General features: G+C 50.3%; 1 protein-coding gene across 1 annotated transcript in view; it reads right to left on the bottom strand.

Moving 5' to 3' along the window:
• Positions 1-10,108: 10,108 nt before the first annotated feature.
• The window catches only part of LOC144121759 (uncharacterized), a 63,363-nt gene continuing 57,659 nt past the window's right edge, over positions 10,109-15,812 (bottom strand). The window contains exons 6-8 of the mRNA XM_077655134.1: positions 13,657-14,014; positions 11,577-11,718; positions 10,109-10,589 (exon numbers count right to left, since the gene is read on the bottom strand). Of these exons, the coding sequence (XP_077511260.1) occupies positions 10,247-10,589; positions 11,577-11,718; positions 13,657-14,014 (843 nt within the window). The 3' untranslated portion in view covers positions 10,109-10,246. The remainder of the gene's footprint in view (positions 10,590-11,576; positions 11,719-13,656; positions 14,015-15,812) is intronic.

The raw sequence follows: 15,812 nt of genomic DNA, 5'->3' as shown, positions 1-15,812 counted from the left end.
AAAAAGCAAGGCTATCGGCTTACATAGTTCGTCTTCCTGCAGGTTCTTTATGAGCGTGTAGTATGATTTGCGGCATGTAATACTTGGATGGCAAGTTTCAAAGAGTAAAAGGTTCTGCAGCGTACTGATAGCTCCTGAAATTTCAAGTGCAGCTGCTTTAATTTTGCACAACAGCGGCGTTAGCAAGAATTCATGGTGCTCCCCAGGAAAGCGCATCATGCCATTTGCGAAAGGAACGGGTATAGACGGAACCCAACCCTGGGCCGCAGGAGCAGAGCACGTTGCACACACGCGATGTCCAAGACCTCCTCTTGGAACAGCATTTTGAAGTTTGGCGCAAAAATTAAGTCAGTAGTTGACAGTAACTGCAAGAATGAACTAACTGCCAGCAAAGCAAAATTAGTTCGGAACTGCGTTCTGTCAATAAAATCGGCCTTTACGAGTGAACAGACTTATCTGAGAGGCGATGATTATAAAAGATTTGCATATTCTCCGGCATTTTTGTAGCCTCGTCATCGCTTTCGATAAAACTCCCGAGTGCACGAACTTTCCTCACGTCATTCAGGAAACAAAGTAGCACCCCAAAAAGAAGTTTTCAGCAACCTAACGAAGCTCCACTAAAACTCACAGCAATGCGCTTTATACCAGGTTACTTAGCTTACAATGTAAGGAAATAAAAATTAACATTTGCGATGCTTACATCTTAATAAAAGTCCCCGAAAATAAGAGAATAAAGTGCACTGGGCATTCAACTGCATGATCTGAGATCTTTCGCAAAGATATTTAAACCAATTTTTTTGGCAGCTTAAGGACACGCCGCAGTTTGAATATACGTGGGCAACAAAAAATGGCGCTCTTTATGGTAAATGAAGTCAATCACTGGACATACATACTCTCTGAAATTGATATACTCAGTACGTGTCAATATCTGTGGCAGCATACGCAGCTTGTACTGGTTGCTTCTGCTACGTTCTGGTAGCGTTAGTCAGGCCAGAATGACGACAAGGAATCTTGCGTTCAAGTCGAAAATTGGTTATTGGGCGAACTCGTGTCCTCAAACAGGCGGCGCGGCGATAAAACAAAATTTAAAGGTGACAAGGAACTTGAAACATTAGACGCCTAATGCGCTTACAATTTTGAACATAAAGAGAGACTTGTGCGCAGCTACAGTCATTCCAAAGAAATCTTGTGGCCTCTCGTTTTACAACAAAAGCCAAAACGCCGCGTGCCATTGGCTTCGAGCACGGAACAGTGCAATACAGTTCTTCTTGAGACTTGCTCGCACATTAGTAATTAGCATTCTTTTGAGCTATCGATACAGGCCTCTCGTTCAAGGAAGTTGTGACGTATATGAGGGTGAAAATAAGTACATTCAGGACGTGCGAAAAGCGATATCGGCCAAATCGAGTACTATATACATCTCCCAGCAATCAGTTTATCTGACAGCTCAACGTTGGTGTACATGAGCCTGACTTTCAACCTCACAGGTATCGTCTCAAGCCACCAGCTACGGCGCTCTCGGATTTACGACTCACGCGTCGTAGAGAATATTTTCCTCGATATAGTACATTTTTATGGGACGAGCGCAACACTTCCCTTCTCCAAGATTTCATTCTTCTCCCCTTAGCATTAACTTGTAATTTAATCAGGGACCATGAGATATACACGAGGAAGTGATCAGAGTATTTCCTTCTGTATTTAAAACCACAAATGCCTGACATAGTTGTGGGAAATGTGAGAGTGATTCCTTATTTTAAATGTTTTCATCGAGCAAAGTTTGTGACGAAGAATCTGTGCACAAGTGGACTGTATTGAAGATACGCAGCTTAAGCACCTGCATTTTGCTTTCTTTTATTTCGGTGCTGCGCCCACCGTGAACCAACGGGCTGCAGCGCGAAACCAGGCAAAAACCATTCGCCGCCGCAGATGCAGGCGTGGAGCCAGCGGTAGGGCCGTCGCGCCTCTAGCGGAGGCGGGCGGCGTAACTCTCGGAGAAAAATTCGCATTGCTTCCGCGGCGAATGCGAAGGCCGTATGAAAGAGCGCGCGCGCCCCCCTCGAGACCGGCCGTGGCTTTACCTAGAAGCTTCATAATTCGAATTCTTGAATAGCCGGCAATTCTCAGAAAACCATTTTATCTTCCCTTTCACAAACGATGTCCTTACCCAAGTGAAAATTTTCTGCTGGTTTGCTGCTAAAATCCTACTGGTTCCAGTAGTACTGGTTTATTAGCACATTTCCAGCAGCTACTGGAACAAGCAGCTGATGGAACCAGTAGGCTATGGAATCAGTAGGTGTTGGAGACATTACCGTCCATATAGCATCGAAACATTACATTTAATTCAGTTTAGATAAATCATTCGTAGGATATATCTTTTAATTTTTGAACATCTCTGAACCATAATAAACAAATTTTAACTTCCTAAACACTAAGCACGCGAAAAAAACACTTGAAACCTGCAGTAAATTGGTAAACTCATCCTGCAGGACCATGCAAACCTGCCCGTAGTAGGAACTCAAGTACAGCTTCAAACCCCGTCTTGAAAAGCAGCAACTAGCAACACTAAAACCCTAAAATATACATACAACTTCCATGTGTGACTTGTGCTCACATTCTAATACCACATGGGTTCTTGCTTATATATACCGCCAAGATGGGTGTCCCACAGGTGTTAGTGGTGAATAGTTAATAGCAAAGTTATCTCATTAAATTTCTGACTTTTTATTCAATTTCTCACGCTCCTAGTCGAATAGGTTTATATTCTGATATTACTTAAGTCTGCAGTGAAGTGCCGCCCAAATTCACCACCGCCGCACAGATTTCCTCCACGACAAAAAAGTAGACCGTTGTTAAAACTTTTCTTGTTCCCTAAGCAACAAACTAATTGCAAGAAAAAAATTATTGGAGTTACAATTTTAATGCCTTGCTTGTTTAATATAGTCAAACATTAAAATGTTTATTTCGTTTACTATAGCGATGGGCCAGCGGAGTAATACAGTACGCTGCGGATCATGGCCCAGTGTTCGCACCTGCTGTTTTTTTTAAGTTGTATTCTACTATAGCTGTAAAGTTCTGTTATGTGAAGGATATATTATTAACAAAAAAAAACAAAAAAGTTCTCCGAACAGAACAACATAAAATCCTTATGCTGGAATCAGAACGACCAGCAGAAAACAAGTATAAGCACCGGGCTGAAACCGGAACAACAAACAGGAAACCAGGAGGTTTCCTGCTGGTTCCAGCAGAACCAGTACAAACCAGTCGGCTCCCATACACAAATTTTCAAATGGTAATCTTTGGCAGTACTCATAAGGAACACGACGAACGGTTGTTTCGCGTCTTGGAACGCTTGGCCTTAAGCGGCATGACCCTAAACGAAAAAAAAATATCAAGTTTAGTGTAAAAGAGCTTTGTGCTGGTGTGCCGCGTGAGCCAATATTGCATACGCCCGGATACAACGAAGTTTCGCGCAACTAAACATTTAAAGCCGCCATCGAACGTTTGCAGAAATGAGCAGATTTTTAGATCTTGTTAATCATTACTCACCATTCATTTCAGAGTTGGCTGAACAAACGACACCTTTGGGTCAACTGCAGCAAGAGGGCACTGAGTGGGTCTGCGCAGCGCTTCAGCCGAGTAAAAAAAAATCGGCCGGATGTTTTTATGTCAAGGTCAATGAGAGCAACTGAGATGCGCTATGCGCAAACTGAAAAGGTGACGTTAGCTATAACATGATCCGCAAAACGCCTCGAAAGCTATGTGCGTGGACTGCACATTACTCTAGAAGCGCATCACGAACCATTGGTTTCTTTGCTAGGAAAGACTCCACTTTATCTGGATCCACCTCTCATTCCAAGGTTCAGAATGCGGCTAATGGAGATTAGTTTCGAGGTGCAATATGTCCCGGGCAAAAATCTGTAAATAGCTGATGCACTCTCCAGACCAGACCTAAGCTCTCAACTTGCGGTATTCAATGCCAACTGCCACGCGTGTTCCCAATTTCGCCTCCAGCCTTGCGAGCCGATGATTCCGACCGAGACGCCTTTTCGGCAATGCTGAAGGGTTGCAGCGGATATCTAATAATAATAATAATTGGTTTTTGTGGAAAGGAAAATGGCGCAGTATCTGTCCCATATATCGTTGGACAACTGAACTGCGCCGTAAGGGAAGGGGTAAGGGAGGGAGTTAAGAAATGAAGAAGGAGGTGCCGTAGTGGAGGGCTCCGGAATAATTTCGACCACCTGGGGATCTTTAACGTGCACTGACATCGCACAGCACACGAACGCCTTAGTGTTTTTCCTCCATTAAAACGCAGCCGCTGCGGTCGGGTTCGAACCCGGGAACTCCGGATCAGTAGTCGAGCGCCCTAACCACTGAGCCACCGCGGCGGGTAGCGGATATCTGCCATGTGAAATTCTGTGACTACTTGCTCATGGTGGATTACTTTTCTTCATTTCCGGTATTGTGTCCGCTGACCTCCTAGCAGCACTGAAGGTATTTATCATATAAAAGCAGTGTTTTCTACGCACGGCATACCGGAAACGCTGGTATCAGATAACGTAGGTCTATTTGGGGGCCAGGAGTTCAAACAGTTCGCGCAGGTTGATGGATTCATAATAGTGACGTGTGGCCCTAGGTACCAGCAGGCAAACGGGTAGGTACAAAGAATGGTGAAAACCGTCAAAGAGCTGTTGCAAAATTCTGGTGACCTACATCTCGCTTTGCTAGAGTACAGGGACACGCCAGGACCCCTACGCAAAACGACAGCAGAGCTACTCAAGAGGCGGCGGCTCCGCACTACCTTGCCTCTACAACCAAAGGAGTAGACAGCCAAGACGCCCAATCTGAAAGAAGCGCAGGACAAAGACGCAGCTTTCAGGGAGTATAGCGGCAAAACTATGATCACAGGCATGCTGCCCGTCAGCTTTTTATGCCAGGTGATTCTGTTCGGGTCAAGTACTCAGAGTCTCTCTCTCTCTCTCTCTATATATATATATATATATATATATATATATATATATATATATATATATATATATATATATATATATATATATATACACTTTTTTGGCGCTTGGCGATGGCCTGGGTGGGGGGGGGGGGGGGGGGGGTGCGAGGCACGAGTCTTCATCGAGATGTCGTCCTACGCAGCATCACAATACTAGGCCGCAGAAGCCATACCTTTACCAACCAAAAAGCCTATTTTTGAAAATTTTTTAAACCCTCCCTGAAACATTTGGTGTATGAGGAGGGAGTCCCCTAAACAGCTTTGAAGCGTACTCCTTGGACTGTATATTTTTCACGGGGGCTGTACCGGGGGAGGGGGGGGGGGCGGATCTTCGATTAGCGCGTGCGTCCGATACATTATCTGTATCACATAACGGGAGGAAGGTGAGATAGAAATAGTAGAGGCGCAAGCCGTCTGCAACCGCCTGATTTAAATTTGAATATAACCAAGCGGCGAATTTGAATGAACTGATTGACAGGTCCCTGAAAGAATTATAAGAACGTGTATGTGAGATGCTGTAAATAGAACGTCGGCCAGCAGTCACACGTGAAAGTTGCATTTACGGCATCTGAAAGATTGCTGAGCTTGCATGTACAGTTTAGCATCAATAATGAAAGAATAATCGTATTTCTCTTTAGCCTCGTCTTCGGAGAGCGGTCCCGTCTGCTACAAGTAGACTGACCGATAGGCGCATCCACCAGTCCGGTTTACGCGCAAAGTGATTGCAGAAAAAATGTGCAAACTTGTTGAAAACACGTTTTTAATGATCGTTATTGCTCAGTTTGAAAAAAAATATAGTACAGCTGTTTATAAGCTTTAGTTATATTATTATGCCGCGAGGCGGCGTGAGCAGTAGACAAGTTCCAATACATGGGCATGCAGACGGATTCTTAGACGTCACACTAGACGTCTTGTTAGGTGTCCAGAGTATTGGAACGCAGCCACTGTGACGACAAAGCTTCGCCCTCACTCTCCCCTGAGCACGCCACACGGCTGATAAATGTCAAGTGCGGCGTTCGGCTGTTTCGCGGCTGACTGTCAGTATGAAGGGGCGCGTCTCCGCTTTGCGCCGTTTGCCAGACGCGTAATGAAGGGGATTGCGCGCGGTTCGCCGTTGCCACCTCGATACTGCTTCGCTCTCGTATGTCCCGCGCGCCCATGCGTGGTGAGCCTTGGAGCACGGGCATTACGGTGCTCAAGAAATAGGGCAGAACAAGATATTTTTGCGTCAGGACCCAGGTCTGTGAACTCGGTGAAGCCCTGTTTTGTTTCTGGTAGTTTGTTACTCGTAATTTCGTTGCAGCAGGAACGTGCTTTGATTTTTTTTAGCTTTAAATTAATGATTTTAAAGCAGCGAGCTCCAGCTAGTAATTAGGGTTAACTCGACCAAGCGCCGGGCACTGGAGCGCGGCGTATACGGACGCGAGGCGCGCGTAACTATGGAATGCGAACCGAACTCGGACGCTTCGCAGGCAGACGCACTTAGTCGAACTGCCGAACGCACGCCTGCCGTAGCCGATCTGTGCATAATGAAGACGAGATATTCGAGTAGGCGCTGAAAGTCACACGCAGCACGCATCGCAGACCCCTCTTTCGTACTGACCGTCAGCCGCGAAACGGCTGAACGCTGCACTTGACATTCATGAGCCGTGTGGCGTGCTGAGGGGAGAGTGAGGGCGAAGCTTTGTCGTCACTCTGTGGACCCTCGCTGCGAGCGCCCGACGCAGGTAGCAGCGCCGCGGTGCGGCCCCGCAGCCGCTCCTTGCGCCGTAGCCGTGGGCCACGTATTTTTGACCGCAGCTGTACTTTGTCGTTTACGTGAGTTTAACGTTCCAAAATGACTCAGGCTTTGAGGGACGCCGTAGTGAAGGGCTCCGGAAATTTCGACCACCTGGGGTCCTTTAACGTGCACTGACAATGCACAGTACACGGGCCTCGAAAAGTTTGCCTCCATCTAAAAACGACCGCCGCGGCCGGGATCGAACCCGCGTCTTTCGGGGCAGCAACCGAACACGATGACCACTAAGCCACCGCAACAGCTAGGGGACAGTGGGCTTAGGGGACGTACTGGGAAGCGGTACTTTGAACGTGTCGTTGCAACGTCTGTCCGTCCCTGCGCGCTCTTCCGTGGTTGATGGTTTCATTCTCGCTGCTCAGTAATGCTCGCGTAAACGAACAACCGTAACGTCCGTAGCGGGATGTGGACGCGCCAGTTTTGACATATAAATTGCTAGTTAAATTTATTGCGAAGGAATTACACAGTTAAAGCCAGATTTAATGATGTGTAGAGCAGCCACGAGTTATTTCGATAAAAATGGAAATTCGTAATATTGTTGTAAGACATTTTTCCACCCTTCGAAATCTGACATTGCATCGTGGTGTCAGCGCACGTTAAAGATCCCCAGCTGGTCGAAATTATTCCGATGTCCTCCACTACGGCAGCACTCTCTTCCTTCCCTTCTCTCAGTTCCTCCTTTATCCGTTCCCTTACGGCGCTGTTAAGGTGTCCGCCGATATGTGAGACACACTGCGCCATTCCCAGACTCTGTCGGGACTCCTGTACCGAATCCGCTTACCACATATGCAGGCATTACAACACATCTGCGCCTCAGTAGGCAGGCGTTCCCAGAGCCAGCCAGGGCATGGATAGAGCTGAGGAACGACACCGCAGATGGCTGCAAACGGGGTCGTTTCTAAGCCGTGCGATTCTAAAACACATAGCCCAACTTTTTCGGTGTACTGTAAATTTTGTGAGATGTGGGGAGACGCATATCATATGGTATGGGCCTGCCTGAAAAATCCGCAGATAAAGAGAGTAAATCAGCCAACGAGGCAGGTCTGGAAGGCGACCTTGTCCGGCTTCTTGGACCTGGAGTCTCAGAGGGCTCTGGTCGAAAGAGAGCGGGCAGCCGCTACCACCAATGTTGTCCCGGAATGAGGACTACCACTCAGGCAAGGGAGTGGTGAAACCCTCCACTCTCCTCTAAAACCCACCCCAGGGCATCCAATAAGATTTTACTACCACCATCACCACAAAAATCGAATTTTAAATTTTTCTGTACCCGCCGCGGTTGCTCAGTGGTTAGGGCGCTCGACTACTGATCCGGAGTACCCGGGTTCGAACCCGACCGCGGCGGCTGCGTTTTTATGGAGGAAAAACGCTAAGGCACCCGTATACTGTGCGATGTCAGTGCACGTTAAAGATCCCCAGGCGGTCGAAATTATTCCGGAGCCCTCCACTACGGCATCTCTTCCTTTCTTCTTTCACTCCCTTCTTTATCCCTTCTCTTACGGCGCGGTTCAGGTGTCCAACGATATATGAGACAGATACTGCGCCATTTCCTTTCCCCCAAAACCAATTATTATTATTTTCTGCGGCTGCATTTTTATGGAGGAAAAACGCTACGGCGCCCGTGTGCTTTGCGATGTCCCTGCACGTTAAAGATCCCAGGTGGTCGAATTTATTCCGGAGCCCTCCACTACGGCACCTCTTTCTTCTTTCACTCCCTCCTTTATGCCTTCCAGTATACGGCGTGGTTCAGGTATCCAACGGTATATGACAGATACTGCGCCATTTCCTTTCCCCCCAAAAAATTATTAGATTTTCGGCTTCAGGTGCCAATACAGGCGCATGCTGGCTGGTACCTATTCTAATATGTGCCCCGCTCCGTGATCTGCCTTTTCCTTCTTCTTCTAGCTGACTTTTTAAACATCCTTCTTTTGTTTCCCCCTTTTTCTGTACTTGCACGTGCTTACACATACACTTAGTTGTGTAGCAGCGCCAGCGTTGTCTGCCAGCATCTTTTTATCCCGTTGTTTTCGTACGCACCAAAGAGCCAGTTTCCGCTGCTTTGTCGCACTCTCCCGTTGCTTCCTTTGATGCATGGCTATACCCGCCTGCGTGCAATACTACGCGGGTTGGCTTGTGGAAATATCTGGGGGAACAGCCTTCCACCCCGCCCCGCACTCCCACTCCGCGGATGCAGCGTTCCCGCTCGCTAACCTCGGAGGGGTTCGTGCTCGAGGGAAACAAAAGGAGGGGACGACAACGCGTTAACACTCATATGCTATTTATTACAGTTGCAATTAATACTCAGAGCGGGCCAGCTAGCTACAAACCATCAACGAGGCATCCTCGGAAGTAGAAGGCAACGTAAGAAGGACTTCCGACTTACCGGCTGGGGCAGGGGCGCGACTTCGGAAGTATCGGCGGCGAACATTTGTATGCGCCGACAATGGCGGCCGGGTTTTCCCGTGCGCGCCGCATGCTTGAGGCAAAACAATTCCCTAGCATTTGCTGGGGAATGCGACCAGAGCGCGCGTTTGATGCACTCGCTTCGCTGCCTGGAACCAGAAGTCCAGCGGCAAGGCACAATGGATCCCCGTGTGCTTGCCGCGGAAGGTGACGAGAGCGTGCGGCTCCAACCGCTCGTAACGCTGGCCGGATCCCGAAGAGACTGTGTCCGGTCCCGCAGAATTCCGCGTAACCTACGAGGTGGCGCTCCCGTCGCCGTTCCCTTTCCCCCATGAGGGAAACTTCCCTCCTGGCCCAGCCGGTGCTGCCCGTCCCGACGGCCGACGATGAAGATGGGCCGCATCGAAATGGAGGGGGGAAACAGGTTTCCACAGGCTTGACCTTCATCAGCTAACCGTGCTGAGCGCATTAATGCAGTGACCTTTAGTAGCGCATGATCTTTGTCTGAACAGACGTGATGCGCCATAAAACTTACGAGATGAGCTACCTTGGCACGGTGACGAAAGCTAGAGTTCGACATGACGTAGAATATAGCGCAAATAAACACGAAAGACAGCTTGACGCAGACTAGCGCTTGTCTGCGTCGTCATTTCTGTCTGTCGTGTTTTCTTTGCGCTTCATTTTAATCATGAAAGTTCACCAACTCGGCTAACTTTCGGCTTAACTTAGACTTTACAATCGCTTACTTTCGAAGTATCGAGCTTGTTTATTCCTCGCTGAGGGCAACTGACTGTGCACTCTCGGTTGCACTCAGCTGTCAGTCCTCGAATCTCACCAAGTACTCACTTCAGTCCATTCTGAATTGTAATGTGTTGAAAGCAAATGCTGTAGTGATGAGGCATGCGCGTGCCACCCAACAGACAATGTATTTTCATTCCTAGTAAAAAACAAACAAAAAGAAAGCTACAAGTTTCTGCCGGCTGATGAGGGGGTTGTTCGCTGAAGTCGCCTTCTGTCTCGTCCACCGTAATGTCGTGCACCATCTACGGGTCTCCTAGCGCGAACTCTCCGATGTTCTCGCCAGATTCCAAGTCGTGCAGTGTCTGCAGCATCTTCATCATGGCGATGCTTCGGTCGCGGGGCGGTAGTCCCCTAAGGTGCGCCGCCAGGCAGAGGCAGAAGATCTCCTCGGGGTCCGAGGAGAGCTCCTGCGCCGCCGCGCCCCCCGCCGCCAGGCGATGCGGCATCACGGCAGCCGGCCGCATGGCCAGAGGTGGTGCTGCCGCCGCAGCCACCGCTGCCTCGCGCATTTCGGCGTCTTCGCCGGGCTGCTCCTGTTTGACTTCCACATCGGCCGGGGCCGCCGCGTTCAGCGTCGAGCGTCTCCTGCGAGGGAAAAGGGAAAGAGGCGTGACAGCTAGGGTGTATGAGACACTCAAACTCGAGCTGACAGAGTGCGGTGTTATAGTGGCTTTTACCCCGTAACCGCTAACTTCCGAGTTCGCCCGTTGGCCAATCTAATTTCCTTCTGCCAGCCGCCCACAGCTCATGCTCATTTACGGCGGTTCTGTGCACTGTGCTGAGACGCCTCGTGAAAAGCCTGAGACGCCTCGTGAATTATTATTATTAATTTTCCCAGACACAGACCCCCTGGGTCCGCGAAATGGACATGCCGTACGCAGTGGGTTGCGTGCCACCCAGCATCGCGGCGATCTAATGCGAGTCGCGCAGCTTTGTGCGGACGGTAAAGCATGGCAAAACCGGGCGCTCGCTTAAGTAGCCGCTGGGCCACGTCGCAGTCACGCGAGGTAGTGCTTGTGACGCGAAGGCGGGCAGGTGTCTTCCTGTATTAATAATAATGATAATAATTGGTTTTGGCAGAAAAGAAATGAATCAGTATCTGTCTCATATATCGCTGCACGCCTGAACCGCGCCGTAAGGGACGGGATAAAGGAGGGAGTGAAAGTCCGGCCCCAGTAGAGTATCTGTTACGGGTCCAATTGAACTTCTTTTTGGAAATGTGGCGGAGAGTTTGAAGGATGCTTCACTCCCGCCATCGGTTGGCCCGGTATTGCACTGCCTCCGGGATCGGCATTGTCTTTAGCGCGTCTTTACTATCCTGTCTTCCTATCCCATCTTTCAACTCCCCTACTATCTGCACGAGGTAGCGATTGTGGCTCGGCTAGAGTCAGTGAGCAGGCCTGTGCACTTTCCTTTTCTTTCTAACTGGCAACAACAGACAGACAGGGAGTGAAAGAAGAAAGGAAGAAAGAGGTGTCGTAGTGAAGGGCTCTGGAATAATTTCGACCGGAGCCCTCCACTACGGCACCTATTTCCTCCTTTCTTCTTTCACGCTCTGTACACAACACTCACGTTCGCGGCCTCAGGAAGTCATCGAGGAAGCCGAGATCACGCTCCAGCACGTTCCACTGCCCGTTGGCGCCGGCGCGCCGGCGCTTCTTGCGCTTGAGGTACGTGTCCCGGAGGGTGCGCCACCGGGTCTGGCACTCCTCCACTGCGCCAGGGAACGCGCGGTTTGCGGTCAAAACAACCATGCCTTTGTCGCGGTTAGGGGCACCCCACAATTAGTATACAGCTTTCGTGAAAACAAAAACCGCTCTTCCAGCGCCCTGTTGCTCTTGGTATAACTGACAGTGCCTCGTCGTGAGGGGTATGTACAGTCTCATCAAACTTCTCCGCAGTGAAGCTCCGCCCACATTTACGACCGGTGAAAAGAATTCCTCCACGACAAAACCGTAGTCCGTTAACACTTCTCACATAAACAAGAAGCTAATCGCAAAAAAAAAGTTATAAGCTCTAGAATTTTCATACCTGGCTTGTTTAATAAAGTCAAACATAAAAAACTGATTCATTTGTGGCTGGCAAGTGGTACTCCGAGATATGTGATACAGGCGTATTTTCCTTTCCTTGAAACCATTTTTTTTCATTTCATTTTCTTTCGCTTACGGGCGCCGTTCGGGTGTCCACCGAAATATGTGAGAAAATTATTAATAGTACTACTACTGCTAGTGATAATAATAATATTTAGATTTTGGGGAAAGTATATGGCGCAATATCTGGAAGAAAGAGGTGCCGTATTGGAGGGCTTCGGAATAATTTCGACCACCTGGGGATCTTTAATGTGCACTGACAACGCACAGCACACGGGCGTCTTAGCCTTCTGCCTCCATAAAAACGCAGCCGCCGCGGTCGGGTCCGAATTCGGGGACTCCGGATCAGGAGATGAGCGTTCTAACCACTGAGCCACTGCGGCGGGTGAGAAAATTGGGTAATTATTTTTTGGGAAAAGCAAATGATACAGTATCTCTCTCACATATTGGCGGACCCCTAAACCGCGCCGTAAGGGAAAGGATAAAGGAGGGACTAAGAGAATGAAGGAAAAAAGGTTCCGTAGTGGAGGGCTCGGGAATTTCTGCCATATTCAACGAAACGCGGCCGCCGCACCGAGGTTCGATCCTGCGTTCTGGTGTTAAGCACACTAACGCCGTAACCGGGTATTTGGTTATGGCATATTGGGAGGCCGACGGCGAAATCGGTGCCTTTTAAGAGGGTGCTGCCTCACATATCTATAGCTGTAAGAAAATCGAACGCAAATGAAAGAAAATAACGAACGTTACGTTATCCTGAGAGTAAGTAGCCTAGGCCCGGCACGTAGCCAGTAATTTTTTCGGGAGGGCCCAAGGGACTTCTTACAGGGCCCTGCCTCAAGAACGGAAAGGAGGGGGTGGAGGTGCTTGACATTGAGGAGTTGCTCGGGCCCCCCAACCCCCACGGACACGTGCCTGGCCTAGGCCTTTTAGTACCCCAGCCACCGTCGGCTGATTAATTGCGACGACGGGCAGTCGTGAGAGGAAAGGCTTCCGGCACAGTACTGGACGCGGCAGCAAAATACTAATATCGCTTCGAGAGAGCCAGCAGTCTTCGAGGTACAGACCTGACGTGGCAGCAGAAGGTTTAGACCAGATACAGCAGATCGTGGATCTAAGGCACCGTCAACTAGGACGCCTGTCGACAACGGACCAGAGACCATGCAATTCCACGCGGCAGCTTGTCGCGAAGACACTCCGGCTATGAGCCCGCAATCATCGGTACGACACTCGTTCCCGGCACAGCATTCTCATTGACGAGAACAGGTGAAACGCGCGCTCATCCAAAAGACACGTCCTTCTATAGGCACCATCAGCTGTGCCATCAGCACGCCAAAGGAGCCTAGGGAAGCTGAAAAAGGCTCACGGCAATACGTAAAAGGAGGCCGATTCCGCATCGTACGGTGCCAGCGACTCCGTATAAGACGCGGTCCACACCAAGTGTCTGCGACGAAGCCAGCTGCGAGGTTGCAGTGCACCTCCGCGGACACGTACGCGTTCGAGACCGGAGCGCGAGGCCGGCGGTGTGTGCGGGCAACGCAACGTGCAAAGAGGCCGCGTCTCACCGGTCACATCCAGTGCTGCGGCGATTTCCATCCAGGCGGCCTCCCGGTAGCCGGCCTCCTTGTGCAGCTTGGACTGCTGGTCCCAGAGCTGCGTGTGCTTCTTCACCTCCTGGACGAGCTTCTCGTTGAAGGAGGCCATTGCGCGGACCCGATGGAACGGAGCACTGATCGTCGTCGTCGGGATCGGGCTTCGGAGCCGCGTGCCACCGTCTTCCTCGTCTTTCCGGCGGTGACTGACAGAGCGCTCTGCCCACCACAGCGCCACCACGAGCTGCCGCGGGAACCGCACGTGCACAGGCACCGCCAGCATGCGCTCGCAGCGCCGCCATGCTGACTTCTTTCTCTGCGATGTTCGTTGCTGCGGGTCGTGCGGAAGGCCCAATCCAAGTTTGTTTTTTTTTTCTCTGTACTGCGGACATGTAAATTATCGTTTATAGGAGTTTAACTAGAGTTCCCGGGTTCGAGCCCGACCGCGGCGGCTGCGTTTTTATGGAGGCAAAAAGCTAAGGCGCCCATGTGCTGTGCGATGTCAGTGCACGTTAAAGATCCGCAGGTGGTCGAAATTATTCCGGAGCCCTCCACTGCTGCACCTCATTTTTCCTTACTTCGTTCACTCCCTCCTTTATCCCGTCACTTACGGCGTGGTTCAGGTGTCCAACGATTGATGACACTGCGCCCTTTCCTTTCCAAAAAACAATTTATTATTATTGCTCCTTGCTGAGGGAAACTGACTGTGCACGCTCGGTTGCACTCCACTATCAGTCCTGTAAGTCACCAAGTAGTAGTAGTAGTAGAAAACATTTATTCCAAAAAGGTAGGATAGACAGGCGAAAATACAGATTTTGGGTGGAGTCCTTATTTCAGGACCCCAATGTCCACCGCAGTTGCTCTTGCTTGGGATATCAGCTTTCGCTGCGTCGCCAAGTCAGAGCTGAGCAGGGCAGACTCCCACTGTTCCTCGGAGTGATGTTTGTCTAGTTCGGGGGCTTGGGATCGGAGCAGCCCCATGTTACATATGTTGTTGGAATTTCGCCACACCAGGGGCAGATGCTGTCATATCTGTCTGGAAAGATGATGTGGTACTTGTGTAGGTTAGGAAAGGTGTAGCACACTTCAGTCGTTACTGGCTTAGAGTGTGTTGAAAGCAAATGCTATATTGATGAGACATGCGCGTGCCACCCAACAGACAATGTATTTTCATTCCTAGTAAAAAAAACAAAAAGAAAGCTACAAGTTTCTGCCGGCTGATGATGGGGGTGCTCGCTGAAGCCACCTTCTTTCTTGTCCTCCGCAAAACAGTGCGCCGTCTACGGTTCTCCGAGCGCGGCCTCTCCGATGTTCTCGCCAAACTCCAAGTCGTGAAGTGTCTGCAGCATCTTCATCCTGGCCATGTGTCGTTCGCGGGGCAGGAGTCGCTTGAGGTCCGCCGCTAAGCTGAGGCAAAAGAGTTCCTCGGGGTCCGAAGAGCACTCCTGCGCCGCCGCGCCCCCCGCCGCCAGGTGGTGCGGCAGAACGGCAGCCGGCCGCATGGCCACAGGGCAGGGTTGAGCTGGTGCTGCTGGCGCCACCGCCACAGCCGCTGCCTCAGCCGCCGCAGCCTCACGCAATTCGTCGTCTTCGTCAGGCTGCTCGCGTTCGACTGCGACCTCGGCCGGAGAAACCGCCCGGGCCGCCCCGTTCAGCGCCCAGCGCCTCCTGCGAGGAAGAGACGTGGCAGCGAGGATGTAGCAGGCACTCAAACTCGGGCTGGCAGAGTGCGGTGTTAAAGCGGCTTTTACCCCTTAACTGCTACCTTCCGAGTTCGCCCGCTGGCCGATCTAACTTCTTCCGCTACTAGCTCGCCGCCCATGCGCATTTACGGCCGTTCTGCGCACTGTGCTAAGACGGCTCGTGAAAAGCAGTCCACGTTCAGAACCCGACCGCGGCGGCTGCGTTTTTATGGAGGAAAAACGCTAAGGCGCCCATGTGCTGTGCGATGTCAGTGCACGTTAAAGATCCCCAGGTGGTCGAAATTATTGCGGAGCCCTCCACTGCGGCACCTCTTCTTCCTTTCATCTTTCACTCCCTCCTTTATCCCTTCTCTTACGGCGCGGTTCAGGTGTCCAACGATATATGAGACAGATACTGCGCCATTTCCTTTCCCCCCCCAAAAAACC

This window comes from Amblyomma americanum, chromosome 1, assembly GCF_052857255.1.
Source record: "Amblyomma americanum isolate KBUSLIRL-KWMA chromosome 1, ASM5285725v1, whole genome shotgun sequence".
NCBI lineage: Eukaryota > Metazoa > Arthropoda > Arachnida > Ixodida > Ixodidae > Amblyomma > Amblyomma americanum.
The sequence above is the reverse complement of the archived record's forward strand: the minus strand, read 5'-3'. Positions and strand labels throughout refer to the sequence as shown.